We start from the raw sequence: 14,366 nt of genomic DNA, 5'->3' as shown, positions 1-14,366 counted from the left end.
TTCATGACTGGCATTTCACTCAAAAGCCCTCGGCACTGGTCCTTAACAGCTTATGACATCACAAAGGACACTCCAGACAGATGCCTACATGGCATCCTGCAGCATTTTAAAAGAGAATTAGTGGTTTTAATTATGGTCGTAGTATGAAAGGGAACCATGCAAGCACCACAGGAGACCTTTGATCAGACCCTTTTGCTAGTACAATGCCACGGAACTGTGACTATTCCTGGTAAGGGGCCTTTTCTTGCTGAATGACTCACCAGTGATCTTTGAATGCAGACAAGCTTCTAGCCCTCCCTCTTCATTAGTGAGCATTTCTATACAGGGGCCTATATAGTGCTCGGAGTCTAGGAGCTATACAATTGGGGGGAAAAGAATCCCTACAGATTCGGGCCTCTACTTAGGAAGTGCTGAAGGACTCTGAGTGACTTTATTCATTAAAACAGGTTGCTATTAATTAACTGTCATAATAAAATAAAGAACTATTATTTGCATTTCTTACTATGTTCTCTTTAGTAATATGTATAAAAGATGCTTGTAACAGAAATGAATTTATTGAACCACTTCCCCATCCTCCCCCTCCAATCCCCGCCTTTTTTTTTTTTTTTTTGCATTTTGGCAGCAGGAGCCTACTAATTATTGGGCCCAGATTTATGAACCCAAATAGAAGTGAAACATAAATATAAAATTAATTAAGGAAATCCAAAATCCTTTTTACTTGTCAATCACTTTATGCAACTGAAAAAAAAGCAAACAATGAACTAGCTTTATTTTTTGGTGCTTTCAAAGAAATCAGAAAATAAAACCCCAACTCTTTTTGAAATATCATCTGGTTGGTGTTTAGCTTGAACCATTAGATTGTCTAGCAACCACAGCTACTCAAAAAAAAAAAAATTCTAATTTGCTGCATAACAAGATTCACTCTTTAAAACATTTTTTTTCACTTTTGGGAAACAGAAATGTCTTTGGTCTGGTATTAATGTTTTAAGAATTTAACCTTCAATACTGATTCCGATAAGCAGAGCCCATAAAAGATTCACAGCCAATATTTTAAATATGCAAAAAGAATCCATTCTCTTTCAGAATCTAATCAAGCAAAGTCATTAGGTAAAACATTCTGGAAATCGGGAGAATTTCTGAAAGATTCTTACTCGAAACGCTAATTTGGTAAACATGGGCTAAACAGAATTTGCATAAATAGCACAACTCATTTACTAAGCCTCCCAAGAAACGGTACTGCTGTACCACGTTATTTCTATTTGGCAGGTGACTTAGCTGCAAATTGTTTTATACAGTTTCTTTTCTTGGAGAGAAAACTTCTGGACCCCAGACTTTTGGAAGCTGAATGACGAGCAGGTTTTTTCACATTTTGCTGTCTCCGACGTTTTTCATATTTCTCAGACTTTGCAGTTCTTTTCTTAGGTGCTTTAGAGCAACTGAAATATCAGCCAGCTGTGGATCATTCGGTGCCTTCTGAGTGTAGAGATGGAAATGTCTGATGGTTTCCGATAACAAGACTTGGGGGTCTGCTCCTCTTTCCCGAAGGCGCAGCATCCGCTCGCAGGCGATGGCATAGTTCTTGTGCCAATTCACTGGGTGTTCCTCTTGTAAATAGACAATCTCCTTATAAAGCTGGAAGACAGCAAAAATGTTGGTATTTCATTGTTATCACTTGACTTTTTTTTTTTCAAAAAACGGAAAACACAGGAATTAATAACATAAGGAAAAAAAAAAATCCAAGCGGCCTACAGTAAAAATCTAATCGTTGCTAGGCCATGCAGAAAATGCAAGGATGTTACTGTAATTATTACAGTAGCAGGAGGCAAATGTGCTTCATCAAAAACTGCTTCTGGGGTTTTTCAGATGTTACAGAGGGAACTTAAGACACACTGTGTCAGGACAAAATGCTCTTCCTCCAGAAAGATGTTCTGGCAAAGGGATTTAGTTCTAATTCATGGAAAGCTATTTACTCTATAGGCAGAAAGGTTGAAACTCTAAACTTAGCCGTTGGAGAAAAAAATAGCTTTCTTTAGAAAACTGCATGGAAAAAGAACTTGAAGGAATTTAAATTTTGTCCCTCATTTTTACATAAATTTTCCTCTATATTAAAAACAACAGTAATAACAATAGCAATGATAAAATGGCTCGAGCAAATCCAGCATCGAACAGGTTGGGCATAACAGAATTTAAGGGGTATCCTTAAAGCAAGATATTGAAAATCTTCATAGATCCTATAATTACAATTTTGATAGTGGGAACTTTGCCCACAGGAATTAAGAATTTTGCTTTTCTACATTAGAGATAGTATTATTTGGACAGAGTTAGAATTTTTGATATGGAGTTATCTAGTGGAAAAATTCAAAATTTAACAAAAAAGTAGATACAAATCTGCGAAATGGAAGATTACACTTGTTTGGGAATTTCACAGCCTTCTTGGAGATTCTCCAGGTGGAGTTAACAGCTGCAGGATCTTGAGTTTACCAGTAGACTCTGACAGCACAACAGAACAAGTAATGATGCTTTCTCCATGAGCAAATGTTTTTAAAATCAGAACTGTATTCATCACAACATTCAATTTAAAGGGACCCAATATATTATCTATTTCCTCAACTCCTGCTCCAGACAGACAAAAACATACTCAACCAATTTTTAAGTAGTGTCCACACAAAAAATTCCACAATCCACGTTCGAGATGTCATTTTGATATTTAATAATCTTCAGTCTTCAAGCTGCCCTCTAAAGTAATTTTCCCAAGTCTTCACTCCATAAAATAGGGAAGAGTCATCGTGCACTTTCATATTATCAAAACTATGACGTTAGCCTTCCACCCCTTCATTCTTTTGGTAAAATATTCTGTGTTTCCCTACCTTTCTTCAGTCTTTTGTTCTCTATCTGTTGCTTCCCTTCCCCAGTCTCCCTCCGGTGAGGCTGTGTGTAAAGCACAGGGCATGCTGCCCGGCCCAGAGCAGGCACTCAGGAACTATTCGGTTTCTTCACTTCCCTAAATTTTCAAAATCTTCCTGAGGTTTTGGAGTTCAAAACAGAGGCCAGTACCTCGATGAGCATTTCCCCAGTGTCGCAAAAGAGTGAAAGGCTCACTCGTGATCACTGCTATATTCTTAGACATCAGAATAACCATACTACCTTTTTCTAGAATATTTCGTTACTGACACATCATTATCTTAGTCTGGATGACCCACTAAGCCACATGTGTCATATCTTAAGAAGCTAGTCATTTCTCATCATGTGGAATTATATTTTCTCCTCCTTATGTGTTAACTATGACATTAGTCTTGGTGGACTGTATCTTATTTATTGGGGACATGTTCAACTTCTCAAATGTATTCTTAAAGATAATAGGGCTACTCACTGCTTACTTCCCTACTACACCTGAACTTAATGTCCCCTGAGCTTAATGTTCTGTAAGAACTATTGAACAGGATAATGTCAATAATGACAAAAATATCTTTTATACCTAATGAGAATGTTCTTGAACAACCAGTACTGGGGGGGGGGTGGATTTGTGTTGAGCTATCAAGTATTTAGCCGCATTGGCCTTGGAAACAACGTCACATATCTAGAGATATATGCAAAGGAGATCCCGACAGACCGTGCTATAGACTTGTGTTTACTGACAAAGGTAAAGCTTACAAGCCCAAAGAGACAATAAATCCATGAATTAGCTTCAGTAATGGCCTAAGAATTGACCATAGACTAGACAGACCGCTGATGAGAATGTAAAACATTCGTAATCTCGGATTTCTCCCAACTAAATACTATCTGTTTTTCAAAGAATCACAGAGTGTTTGAGACGACTAGGATATAATGTAACCAGGATATGAGAAAGAATTTAAAGCCCACTTTTTTTTGTTAAAGAAGAAAAATTAAGGCTAGGAAAGGTTTATTGACTTACAGTTGACAATTAATGGTGAAATGGGCCTTGAACTTGGACTTCTCAACTGCTACCATGCTGCCTCCTATAATCTATTCCTCGCTTTCCTTGAGTACCCACTCAAAGGTTGTATCATTGTCCCTGTGCTTCCCTCCTTATAGAATGTCCTCCCTCTCCCACTCCTCTGCTCAACCATCTGTCTGGCTAGCCCCTTCTGATCTTTCAAGATGAAACTCAAGCGAAATCTCCTCTAGAAGCCTTCTCTCCCTTCCTTACCACCCTCCCCTGCAGGAGGGTGTACTCAAGTACAGCTCTCTGTTCCCACAATACCTCTGCAAACCTCTTGTCACTTATAACACTGAGCTTAACTAAGGACTTTATCCTCTCTCTCTTGCCTGCTAGCTTCTTGACAGCAGGGACAATGCTTGATCATCTCCACCACAATATCTGATACAGACTGGGTGCTCAATAAATGGTCTGTGAGTGACTGAATAAATGGATAAATAATGAACCAATGATCACACACTTTTGGAGTAAAATTAGTTGTACTGATTGGACACCAGGCTATTTGATTTAGCACCAAACACATGCCTGCCTGAACAGACCCACAGCAACCTAGAGATAGCAGAAATACCTCAATTGCTCATGGATGTAGCTTCTGGGCCCTGTTCTTACTAGCCAGTGCCAGGATGTCTGTTTCCCACCAGGAGGCTCCAAGACTATCTCTGAAGGTATCTGAAGAGCCTAGTCCTATAAAGCGCAGAAAAGCAGGGACTTGTTAAAACACCGCTTCAGCAAGCCTCTGCTCTGCACAGCAGATCCTCGAAAAACATCATTTCATTCAATGTCATTTCATTATAATGCTGATGAGATTCCATAGAAACTTAACTCTTGTTTATATCAATTAGCCTATGGTAAAATTGGTCTTATTGTATATCATCTCACCTAAAGTTGCCGAACCTATTGACAACATTAAGTAAAAATGTACTGTACTCTCATTTCCCATCACAGAGAATCAACTGTGCAAGACTCTCAGTGTGGCTGGGCCGTCTGAAGGTTTGTTTGGCTTCTTGGGGCCACAGTTAAAAAACAGAACCACTCTCCAAGACCGTTTATTTTTCTCATGAAATCTCAACCAGCCATGGCCCTTTCATTTCAAGTGTAGCCAGCATTATGGCTTTTACAATAGAGGATAACTTGTCAGCGCCTTTTTTTTTTTTTTTTAAATAAAGCCATTATATTGGTTTTCCATTGCTGTAACAAATCACCACAAATGTAGTGCCTTAAAACAATATAAATTATCTTACAATTCTAGGGTCAAAAGTCATAAAATCAAGGTTTTTGTAAAATCAACAGGGCTGTGTTCTTTCTGAAGGCTCTAGAATCTGTTTCTTTGTCCTCTCCAGCTTCCAGAGGCTACCTGTTCACTCCACCTTGGGGTCCCTTCCCCCATCTTCCAGGCCAGCTGATCACATCTTCAGATCTTTCTCTCTGACCTCTGTTTGCATTGTCGCATCTCTGACTCTGACCCTCCTGCCTCCTTATAGGAACCCTTGTGACTATATGGGCCCACCTGGATGTGATCCAAGATAATCTCTTCCCCTCAGAATCTTAATTACATCTGCAAAGTCCCCTCTGCCATGTAAAGTCATATATTCACAGGTTCTTTAGGAGGGGTCATTATTTTGCCAACCACAGCCATTTACTTTGGACATTATTTGTGAAACACATGAGTATTTTTCCATTTTACCTACTGCTTTATAATGCCAGATAAAGCTGGAAACAAAAAGTAAAACCTCTACTGTGATACACCCCCTCTCTGTCCCAAATGATCGCCACCACCCTCCCATCAAATATGTTTATGCATATAAAAGTATAACATACATCATATGCGTGACTGTAGAGTTGAACTTTCACATTTGAAGGTAAGTTCACAGTTTCTGCCAGGTTAAAGATGAAGAACGGTGTTTTCATCCTGGTGGTGGAGTTGGAGGAGAATTCATTAAAACCATGTTGTCAGTTTCACATTCAAAGCTAAGTCTGCCAGACTTTTCCACTGATAAGGAACATACAAAATCCTTTATTGCATTATTTTTACTTCTTTTACATCCACAGACATTTACTCTGAGCCGGCAGTACCTTCCCCCTCCCCGCCTCCACCAAGACATTGAATTAATGCTGACTACCAATTCTTTTAGAATAAAGCTTACGTTCATCATCACTATTACACATCATTTTTCCTCATTCTTGTTATGCAAGAGTGGCTGGGAAGGGAGAGACTTGCTGAGGGTGTCAACACACCCCTGAAGGTGCCCACTGCAATGGCTCGTGCCACGTGAGACCAGCTCTTGAAAGGTGGCTGCACTCCTTGACCACATGAACTTATCCAAATATTCAACGCACTGATTAAATCAACACCCACTTGAATAATAACCTGCTTTCTTCTTTTATGTGATTGTTCCCCCAGCTTTCCCACATTCTATCACAGTGCAAACATACAGTAAATCTTTGATCACTGTATGTTCTTTAAAGCAAGTCTTTGTCTCTATAACTAGGCTGATAACTTGAAATATATGGTTTTTTGACTTTTTCCAAAACATGTCTGCATAAACTAGTATGTCTGTTTATTATTATAGAAATGTATTTCTTAACAATTAAAAAAAATCTTTAAACTTATAAGTAAACACTTAATATATTGTATGTCAATTCTCAGTGCAAAGCACAGTTCCTGGCCCAGAGTGTTCATCTTTCCTTTGTTGCAGGAAATACTTTATACGTACTTAGTACCCCCATCTGTATCTTTTAGAACTTTTACATTAATAATTAGGCCAAAAACTGTTGGCATTAGGTATTTTGAATATTTTTAAATGATAGGAACCAAGAGAGTTAATGCATCACCATGAAGTGTTCCAAACAGGAATGTATAACATCTAGCACATTAATATTCAAATCTCTTTTAACGTGTCTGATTGTTCCCATTAGTCTGTGAGCCACTCGAGGGTAGAACCGTGTTGTATTCACATGTGTAGTTTCCATGCCTGGCACAATGTTTGGCCTCTAGGAAGCATTCAATAAGTGCTTAAGTAATTAACTAGCACATTGCACATGGTGATAATTATCAACTTCTCAATCAATTACACTCACTTTGGTGTAGTTGAAGCAGGAGACCATAGGAGTTTTGAGTGTTCCCGAGTCAGACTCCATCACTAGCAACTATGGGCCTGGGACAAGGAACCTCTCTACTTCCAGTCTGTTCTTTTGTAAAATGGAGATAATAACTTCATCATAGGTTGTTGTGAGGATGAAATGAGATTATTCATGTATAATTATTAGCACAATGCCTCAAACAAAATAATTGCTCGTAAATGTTATTTTTATTATCATCACTCACCCCTACTCTCCAAATGAAAAGTGCCACAGGCTACTTCTCTGCCATATTAAAAACAGAATGCAAACACAAAAATGCAGATTAGTTACCTTGCTTGCCACATCTCCTCATTGGCCACAGATTCCCAAGAAGATGGATCAAACCTGTTGTTACAAGAAAACAGTAGCATTTTTCTGCCAGCTACATTTATTGCTATGGACACGTAATCCTTGTTTTATAATCTCACACAGCAAATAAAATAGGCTGGATCTTGGAGTAGTGATAGGGACCAAAATAATAAAAGTATTCTCCTAGAAGTTTAATCATTAGGAATTTGAGGTTTTGGTAAATGTGTTCTTAATCTGCATAATGAGCTCCAGTGCCTCATGGGAGCAGAGGATTGGTGGGAACAGGCCGGAGGCATCTGGGGAGCCATCTGTTCCTAAGAACTGTCAGATAGGCAGAGGGGCAAGGCTGGGCCTTGGTTGCTCTGTCGACACATCTAAGAGCCCATGAGCTGTGAAGCAAGGGGGATAGGTCTGAAAAAGAGGGGACTCACGGCTTTGCTAAATCATTGCTGGAACTAGGTAGTGTTCAAAGAACACCGGCTAAACCATTGGCTGATTTTTTTCTCTTAATTAAAATTTATGTATCTATTTTGATGGAATAAAGATAATGAGTGATGTTGTGTACTTGTACTGTCATCAGCTGTTTACAGAATAGGTTATTTTCTAACTTTTCCTGATGATGCCCACAGAGTATTTTGATGTAGACCTACTTATCCATCTTTGGTGCAGAGCAATGTGGTCTGTTCATATTGATTCAAAAAGCCTTTGTAGAATTTTTCATGTGATCTTGCCATTCTTAAATTATGAGCAACAATTATTTAATATTTAATTCATATTTTTAAACACAGGCAATGGAGGCATATTTCTTTAGATGGTGACTTGTTTACTATATGGGAGAGAGTCAACTCCATATATAAATGTTTCAAGGAAGACCAATCATGCTCAAAATAACATAACCAGGCTGATGGCAAAGAACTGTGAAGAAAAAGGTACTCATGTCCCAGTGTTCCCCATGGAGAAGTTATCTGCCATTCTTGAAGAAAGTGTATATGACAAGTGTATGCATGTGGAAACTAGCATGGGCAACAGAGTGCCTCTTAAAGCTCTACCACTTTTAGGATGTAGGCTGGTACACAATATAGCAATTCAAGAGGTGGGAGTGGAAGGCGCCATGCATCTAACTATTGTGTCCACTTGACTACAGCCTGTCTTTCCTTTCCATCGCCCCACTGTTCTTCAAACATGAGGACAAGAAATGCATGTTCCACTTTTCGATTATGATACATTGCGGGCAGTGAATGACAATATGAACAACTAATTTTAAAAAGTCCAAAGAATTAAAAGGCATCTCAAAATTTAGTAAGTTTTTTAGTCACACAAAATTGCTATACTCTGTTGAAAAATATAACTGCTGTTCATACCGTCCATATTCTTCAGTCCAGTTATAGATATTTCTCGTAAGTTTAATCCATTCCTCAGGGTTGAATACAATCTCTGAAGGAACTAATTTGTCACAAGAACCCCATGGCCAAAGTGAATAGTTCTTTTTCCAGGTTGGGTCACCTTCATGAATTCCTATGCAAACAAATGTTTCTTTTCTATTGAAAACATTAGAACAGGAAAAAAAAAATCAGAAAAAAAATATTTAAATATATTTTTAACTTAAAGTTCTAAATGTTAACTAAATGTAACTCAAATGGTCATTTTTAACTCCTTAAACCTTAGTTACCAATAAACCACTTGTGAACATTTAAGTTTATTTAAATCTTTCTCAGATAGACTGTTGGATACTTATATTAATGTGAAAAATCAGCTTTCTGTTCAGAGAACCAGGAAAGAAGGCTCCAGGGAGCTGGAAAGTATTAGGGTGAACACAGAAAGGAGGGATATCAGGAGAGCAATCCCATAACACTGCGTATGAACTCCTAGTTTATCTCTGTGCATAGCATGCATAGATCTGACCCTAAATGGAATCTGAGAAATAAGCAACAGGACAGACTACCACCCAGGTCCCAGACGGGGTCCTGAGTATCACACACAAGGACTGATCCAGATGGCACTGCAAATGCTTTGAAAACAGAACCGACATTGAAACTACAGTTCACAAAAGACAGGTCAGAACTTGCAGCCTGAGATTAACCTGGCTGAAGTCCTGTTTAACAACAACAAAAAAACAACATTCTCTTTAGGATTTAAATAAGACCCAAATATTCAAAATGTTCAGGATGCAATCCAAAATTACTCAGCACATGAATAACCAGGAAAATCTTATAACAGAAAATACGGTCAATAGATGTCAATTCCAAGATGACATAGATGCTAGAATTGTCAGACAAAGACTTTAAGATAGCTATTATAACCATGCACCAAGAAGTAAGAGCAAATAATCTTGAAATGAATGAAAAGATAAACAAGACCCAAGTATATATCTATAAAAAACTCACTTTGAATATGATATAGGTGGTTAACAGCAAAAGGATAAAAAACAATACACCATGAAAACACTAATCAAATTAAAACCAATCAAAAACTCCAGAAGGATTTTTTTTTTTTTTTGGTACATACAGAGAAAGGTATAGATGCAATTCAATGAAGAAAAGATAGTGTTTTCAACAAATGACATTAGGACAGGACATTCATATACAAAAACAAAAAAAACAAAAACCTTGTCCAATCTGCCCCTCCTTTACAAAGGTAATGGAGACAAGAGCAGTGGTTGCAAGGCTTAGGGCTTCAAGGACAATATAACTACAAAGTGGTAGCACATAGGAGTTCTGGAGGTCACGGATCTGTTCTGTATCCTGACTGTTGCCAGGGTTACACAAATATATATGTTTGTTAGAATTCGCAGGACCATTCATCAAAAAAGGTAAACTGTACTACATGTTAAAAATAAGATAATAGGTATTCAATAAATAATAGATTTCTTCTTTTTAGAAAGTACCAATTTGAGAGCTTTCATGTGATGCTGATGGTACAATGCTTTGGGGCAAAAAATATCAAGTGCCTCTCAATTGTTCATGCGTTTTGACTTAAATTCTCAGAATTAATAATTCAAATTTCTACCTCCTCTGTAAGAAAATTATAGACACGAATGCATTTGTTGTAGCCTACAATTTTATGATGGTTAAAAAGATATCATATAAAGTATCTACAATAGTTCAATTCTATTAAATTACAGTACATGTACCTACTAAAAATATTTATAAAGGGTTTGTAAAGACACTAAGAAAATGGTTTTGATAGTCATTGAAAAAATAGGATTCTTCCATATCATGCTTATGACTTTGTAAAAATATGCATTTTTGATGTATTTGCTATTTCTGAGGGAGAGAACCATACTTTTTCTAGTTTAAATTTTTTTCTTATTCTGCAATGAACATATACTATTTTTTAAACTAAAAACTTTATTTTAATAACTGACACCAATAAACCACTTATCCTATGACCTTGTTTAATCAAAAATATTAACAAAAATTTATGGGCCAGAATGCTCATCACCATGCTGTATTACAATAGCAAAGGTCTAGAAACAACAATGTACAAAAATAGAATATTTGTTAAGTTATCATGAATCTATGAGGATATCATACAGACAAAAATATGGTAATGAAGACCTTTTATTGAGTACATGAGGAAATGCTCATGATATGATATTAGGTAGAAAAAAAAAAAACTAGACAGAAAACTCAATATTATCCCAGCTATGTAAAGTATAGTATAGTTGTATGAGCATGTGTATGTGTGTATAAATAAAGAATTTGTTAAAAATGAATGGAATCCAAAAAGTTTACTAAAATGTTAACAGTGGTTGTCCTTGAAAGACAGATGATACTGATGCTTTCTTATCTGTGTTGTCTAGAGTTTTTACAAGGAGCATGCAATAGTTCTGTAATGAGAAAAAGCCTCATCCATGCCTGCAGGATAAGTCCCTTCACCACCTGGGCCCTGCCATCCCTCCAATCACCCTCTCACCTAGCCCTCTAAGGCCTGAGCTTCAAACACCCCCAGTTTCCCCAGTGCTCAGCAGGCCCTGTCCATGACTTTGCACATGCACGTCCCTTGAGTCAGCCTTCTCCCACCCCTTGACAAATTCCTACTTGGCCTTTAAGTCTCCAACATTTTGTCCATACTAACATTATTACACTTACCAGATGATACTATATCTGTTTCATAGTTAAGATACTACCTGAAATGCTCTTTGAAAGACTGTAACACCAGGAATTGTGTCCATGCAGCTGTGGCTAGTATAGCTGTTTGGACATGTTGGATACCCAATATTTACTAAATGTTGAAAGAATGCCCCTAGGCAGAAGTAATTGCTCTTCACCCATTCTCCCAGAATGCTTGGCTAATACTATCAATTAAGTCACCCATTCAGTAGACACGTATTGAATACTTACTGTGTCTCACACTTTATAAAGCTTCACTAATCCAGAGCTTATCCCATCATATGACCAGCTGTACTCATGTCTACGTATATATACAACTAGATTGTGGTCTACTTAAATTTGGAACTGAGTCTCATTATATTGCCAAGACCTAATATAAGCTGGAACACGGTAGATTCAATAAACATTTGTAATATTGAATTAAATACAATTCGCCAAAAAAAAAAAAAATGCTTATCTGGAGATGTTAACAGTTTTTAATATTTTATTCCAAAACAATTAAATGTTACTCTCACAGCACATTTATACCCATAACCTTCATATTATTTCATGAACCACAGTATGCATCAGGCTCTGAACACCAAAAGTATCATATTATTATGTTCTTAGTAAGGGATAATTTAACTTTGCAATTTATAAAGACTTTCTGAAGTCTTTTATAAGAGACTAGAAATTAAGAAATAAGCTTTTCTTCTTCACACTCTGGACCATCCCACGCATTTCACAGATAGGAGAGATGTTCAACACCCACTGGAAGAGCTATTTATTCTTGACCTTAACTATAAATAATTTCATGTTCTCAAGCACAGAATTCACAATTCTCATGTTATCTCGGCCACAATAACTGTGTTTTTGTTATGTATAAAAATGCCTTATCCTTTATAAAAGAATCCTTAAGCCATTTTTCCTGAAAAACATTTCCTTTACACTTAAAAGGGGGCTATGGTGTTGATCAGGGGAAACTATAATTGCTTGCGATCTACCTGCAATGATTTTAAGTAGGCAGGCACATCTCCAATTCCTCTGAATTGTACTAAGATCTTATTTGTTATTCTTGCTAATCTGTTTTTATTTTTCCTTTACCCAGAACAATAACATTTATTTCTGCCTGGCCTCATTTATGCACAGATATTCAATTTAATTACAAAGATAATCTCACCGGTGACAGGAAAATAGGTGTAGAAAATTGGTCTTTGGATGAAGCACAGCTGTTACATAAACAATTTTAGAACAGCTTAAGATTTCAGAAAAGCTATTATATAAAAAGGATGCTTACTGTTTATTTATTTCAAGAAAATGATAAAGATTAAATGTGACCATTCCACTAGGTAATATTCCTTCCACAGGATTCCACCGGTTGCCAGGAAAGTTGACACCTGGTAAATGCTTTGCCATCTTGGGTAAATACCACTCATAAGTCATCATCTGCCAGAAAAAATAACATATGATGTCATACTTTTAATATACTTCTTTTAAAAAATCTCAAGTTTAGCAAGTACAGCAAAAAAAAAATCTAAAATGTGGATATACTCATTAAATATAAAATTAATCGAAAATAACTGACAAGCACAACCGAGGTATGAGGTACTGACTCCTCTTCTAATGAATTAAAGTCGGATTTCATGTCTTAAGTTACAACCGTTATTGGTAAGATTAGCATCTAGTTTCATTTTGTCTCCATGCATTTGATGGACTACCCAGAATGCCCTTCCCCCATTCTTATACTTAGAGAATGTGTATTCCAGCTTTCAGAACCGGCTTAAATATCATTTCCTCCATGATGTCCTCCCTGGTTTCCATAGCAGAATGAGATACTCCTGGACATTTGTAACTTTTAGCCTATTTCTCACTAGCCTGTGAGCTCCTAGAGGGAAGGGACTGTATCTTCTCATCTTTGTGCCTGTGCACCTAGCATACTACCTGGCATAGAACAGTTGTCAAATTACATTTGCCGAAGTTGAAGACACCCACAGAAAAGCTGCCCCAGACTGCTGACATCGTTGAACTGTTTGTATTATCAATCCCAAAACCAACTATCTCCATACTCGTTATGAGATTAAAAATTCCACTTTAAGTTATTCTTAGTCAGGTATTTTGTTTCTTGTATTCATGAGCAATCCAATTTATGTGATATCATTTCCATTTTGTAAATAAGGAAAATCATTAGCCCCATGTCATACATCCAAGAAGTGGCAGGATGAGGCCTTGAATTTAGTTCTGATTAACTTTGAAATCCGTGCTTCTCAACTCTACCAGCTGCCATCCCAAAGAGAATTTACAATCATACTTGTTATCAACAAATAACCTAGCTTTTGTCAGAAGCTAGACTGAAGATTAAACTGATCAATTAGTACACTTGGTATAAATGCAAACTTATAAAAAGGTATAATTTGCAAATTTCCCAATATTTGCAAATATGTTTATACAGTATTCTCTGAAAAACTTCAAATTATTCTTTAATTCAACAAAATTTATTAAATAAGTTTTGTGTTTAATAATTTATTCAACCAAACTAATCACAGTATTTTTTTAAGATTAAGAATTTCTCTTGTCCTGATGACTGCTCTAAAAACATATTCCCTTTTAAGTATTTATAGTTTAAATGATCTTATAGTTGAAATATATTTTTTCAGTTCCAAAAGATTGTTTTAATAGACTTCAAAATTGTTCAAGTCCTCTTCAACCATATTTTTTTTCATAAGATCAACAAAGTTTACATAAAAATTCCACAGCAGAATTGGGGTTAGTAATTTCTATTTTGAGTAAAATACTTACTTACCTGTAGTATGACTTATTTTATATTCAGCTTAATTTATTTTAATCCCTGGACCAGTGGGCAGTATTCATTTGAATATAAAATAACAATT

General features: G+C 36.6%; 1 protein-coding gene across 4 annotated transcripts in view; it reads right to left on the bottom strand.

Annotated features, from left to right (window-relative positions):
* Positions 1-593: 593 nt before the first annotated feature.
* Positions 594-14,366, bottom strand: part of TMEM260 (transmembrane protein 260) — a 53,788-nt gene continuing 40,015 nt past the window's right edge. For 2 of the 4 annotated variants that reach the window (XM_016156121.2, XM_036239111.1), the window contains 5 exons: positions 12,776-12,924; positions 8,749-8,925; positions 7,370-7,423; positions 5,777-5,867; positions 594-1,632 (listed from right to left, as the gene is read on the bottom strand). In XM_016156121.2, coding sequence (XP_016011607.2) covers positions 1,363-1,632; positions 5,777-5,867; positions 7,370-7,423; positions 8,749-8,925; positions 12,776-12,924 — 741 coding nt within the window. In that variant the 3' untranslated portion in view covers positions 594-1,362. Of the gene's footprint in view, positions 1,633-4,526; positions 4,643-5,776; positions 5,868-7,369; positions 7,424-8,748; positions 8,926-12,775; positions 12,925-14,366 lie in introns of all 4 variants that reach the window. The other 2 variants (XR_001598292.2, XM_036239110.1) reach the window with 2 other exon arrangements.

This window comes from Rousettus aegyptiacus, unplaced genomic scaffold (genome assembly GCF_014176215.1).
Source record: "Rousettus aegyptiacus isolate mRouAeg1 unplaced genomic scaffold, mRouAeg1.p scaffold_m13_p_3, whole genome shotgun sequence".
In the NCBI taxonomy this organism is placed as follows: domain Eukaryota; kingdom Metazoa; phylum Chordata; class Mammalia; order Chiroptera; family Pteropodidae; genus Rousettus; species Rousettus aegyptiacus.
Note: the sequence above shows the minus strand (reverse complement) of the source record. Positions and strands in the feature narration are given on the sequence as shown.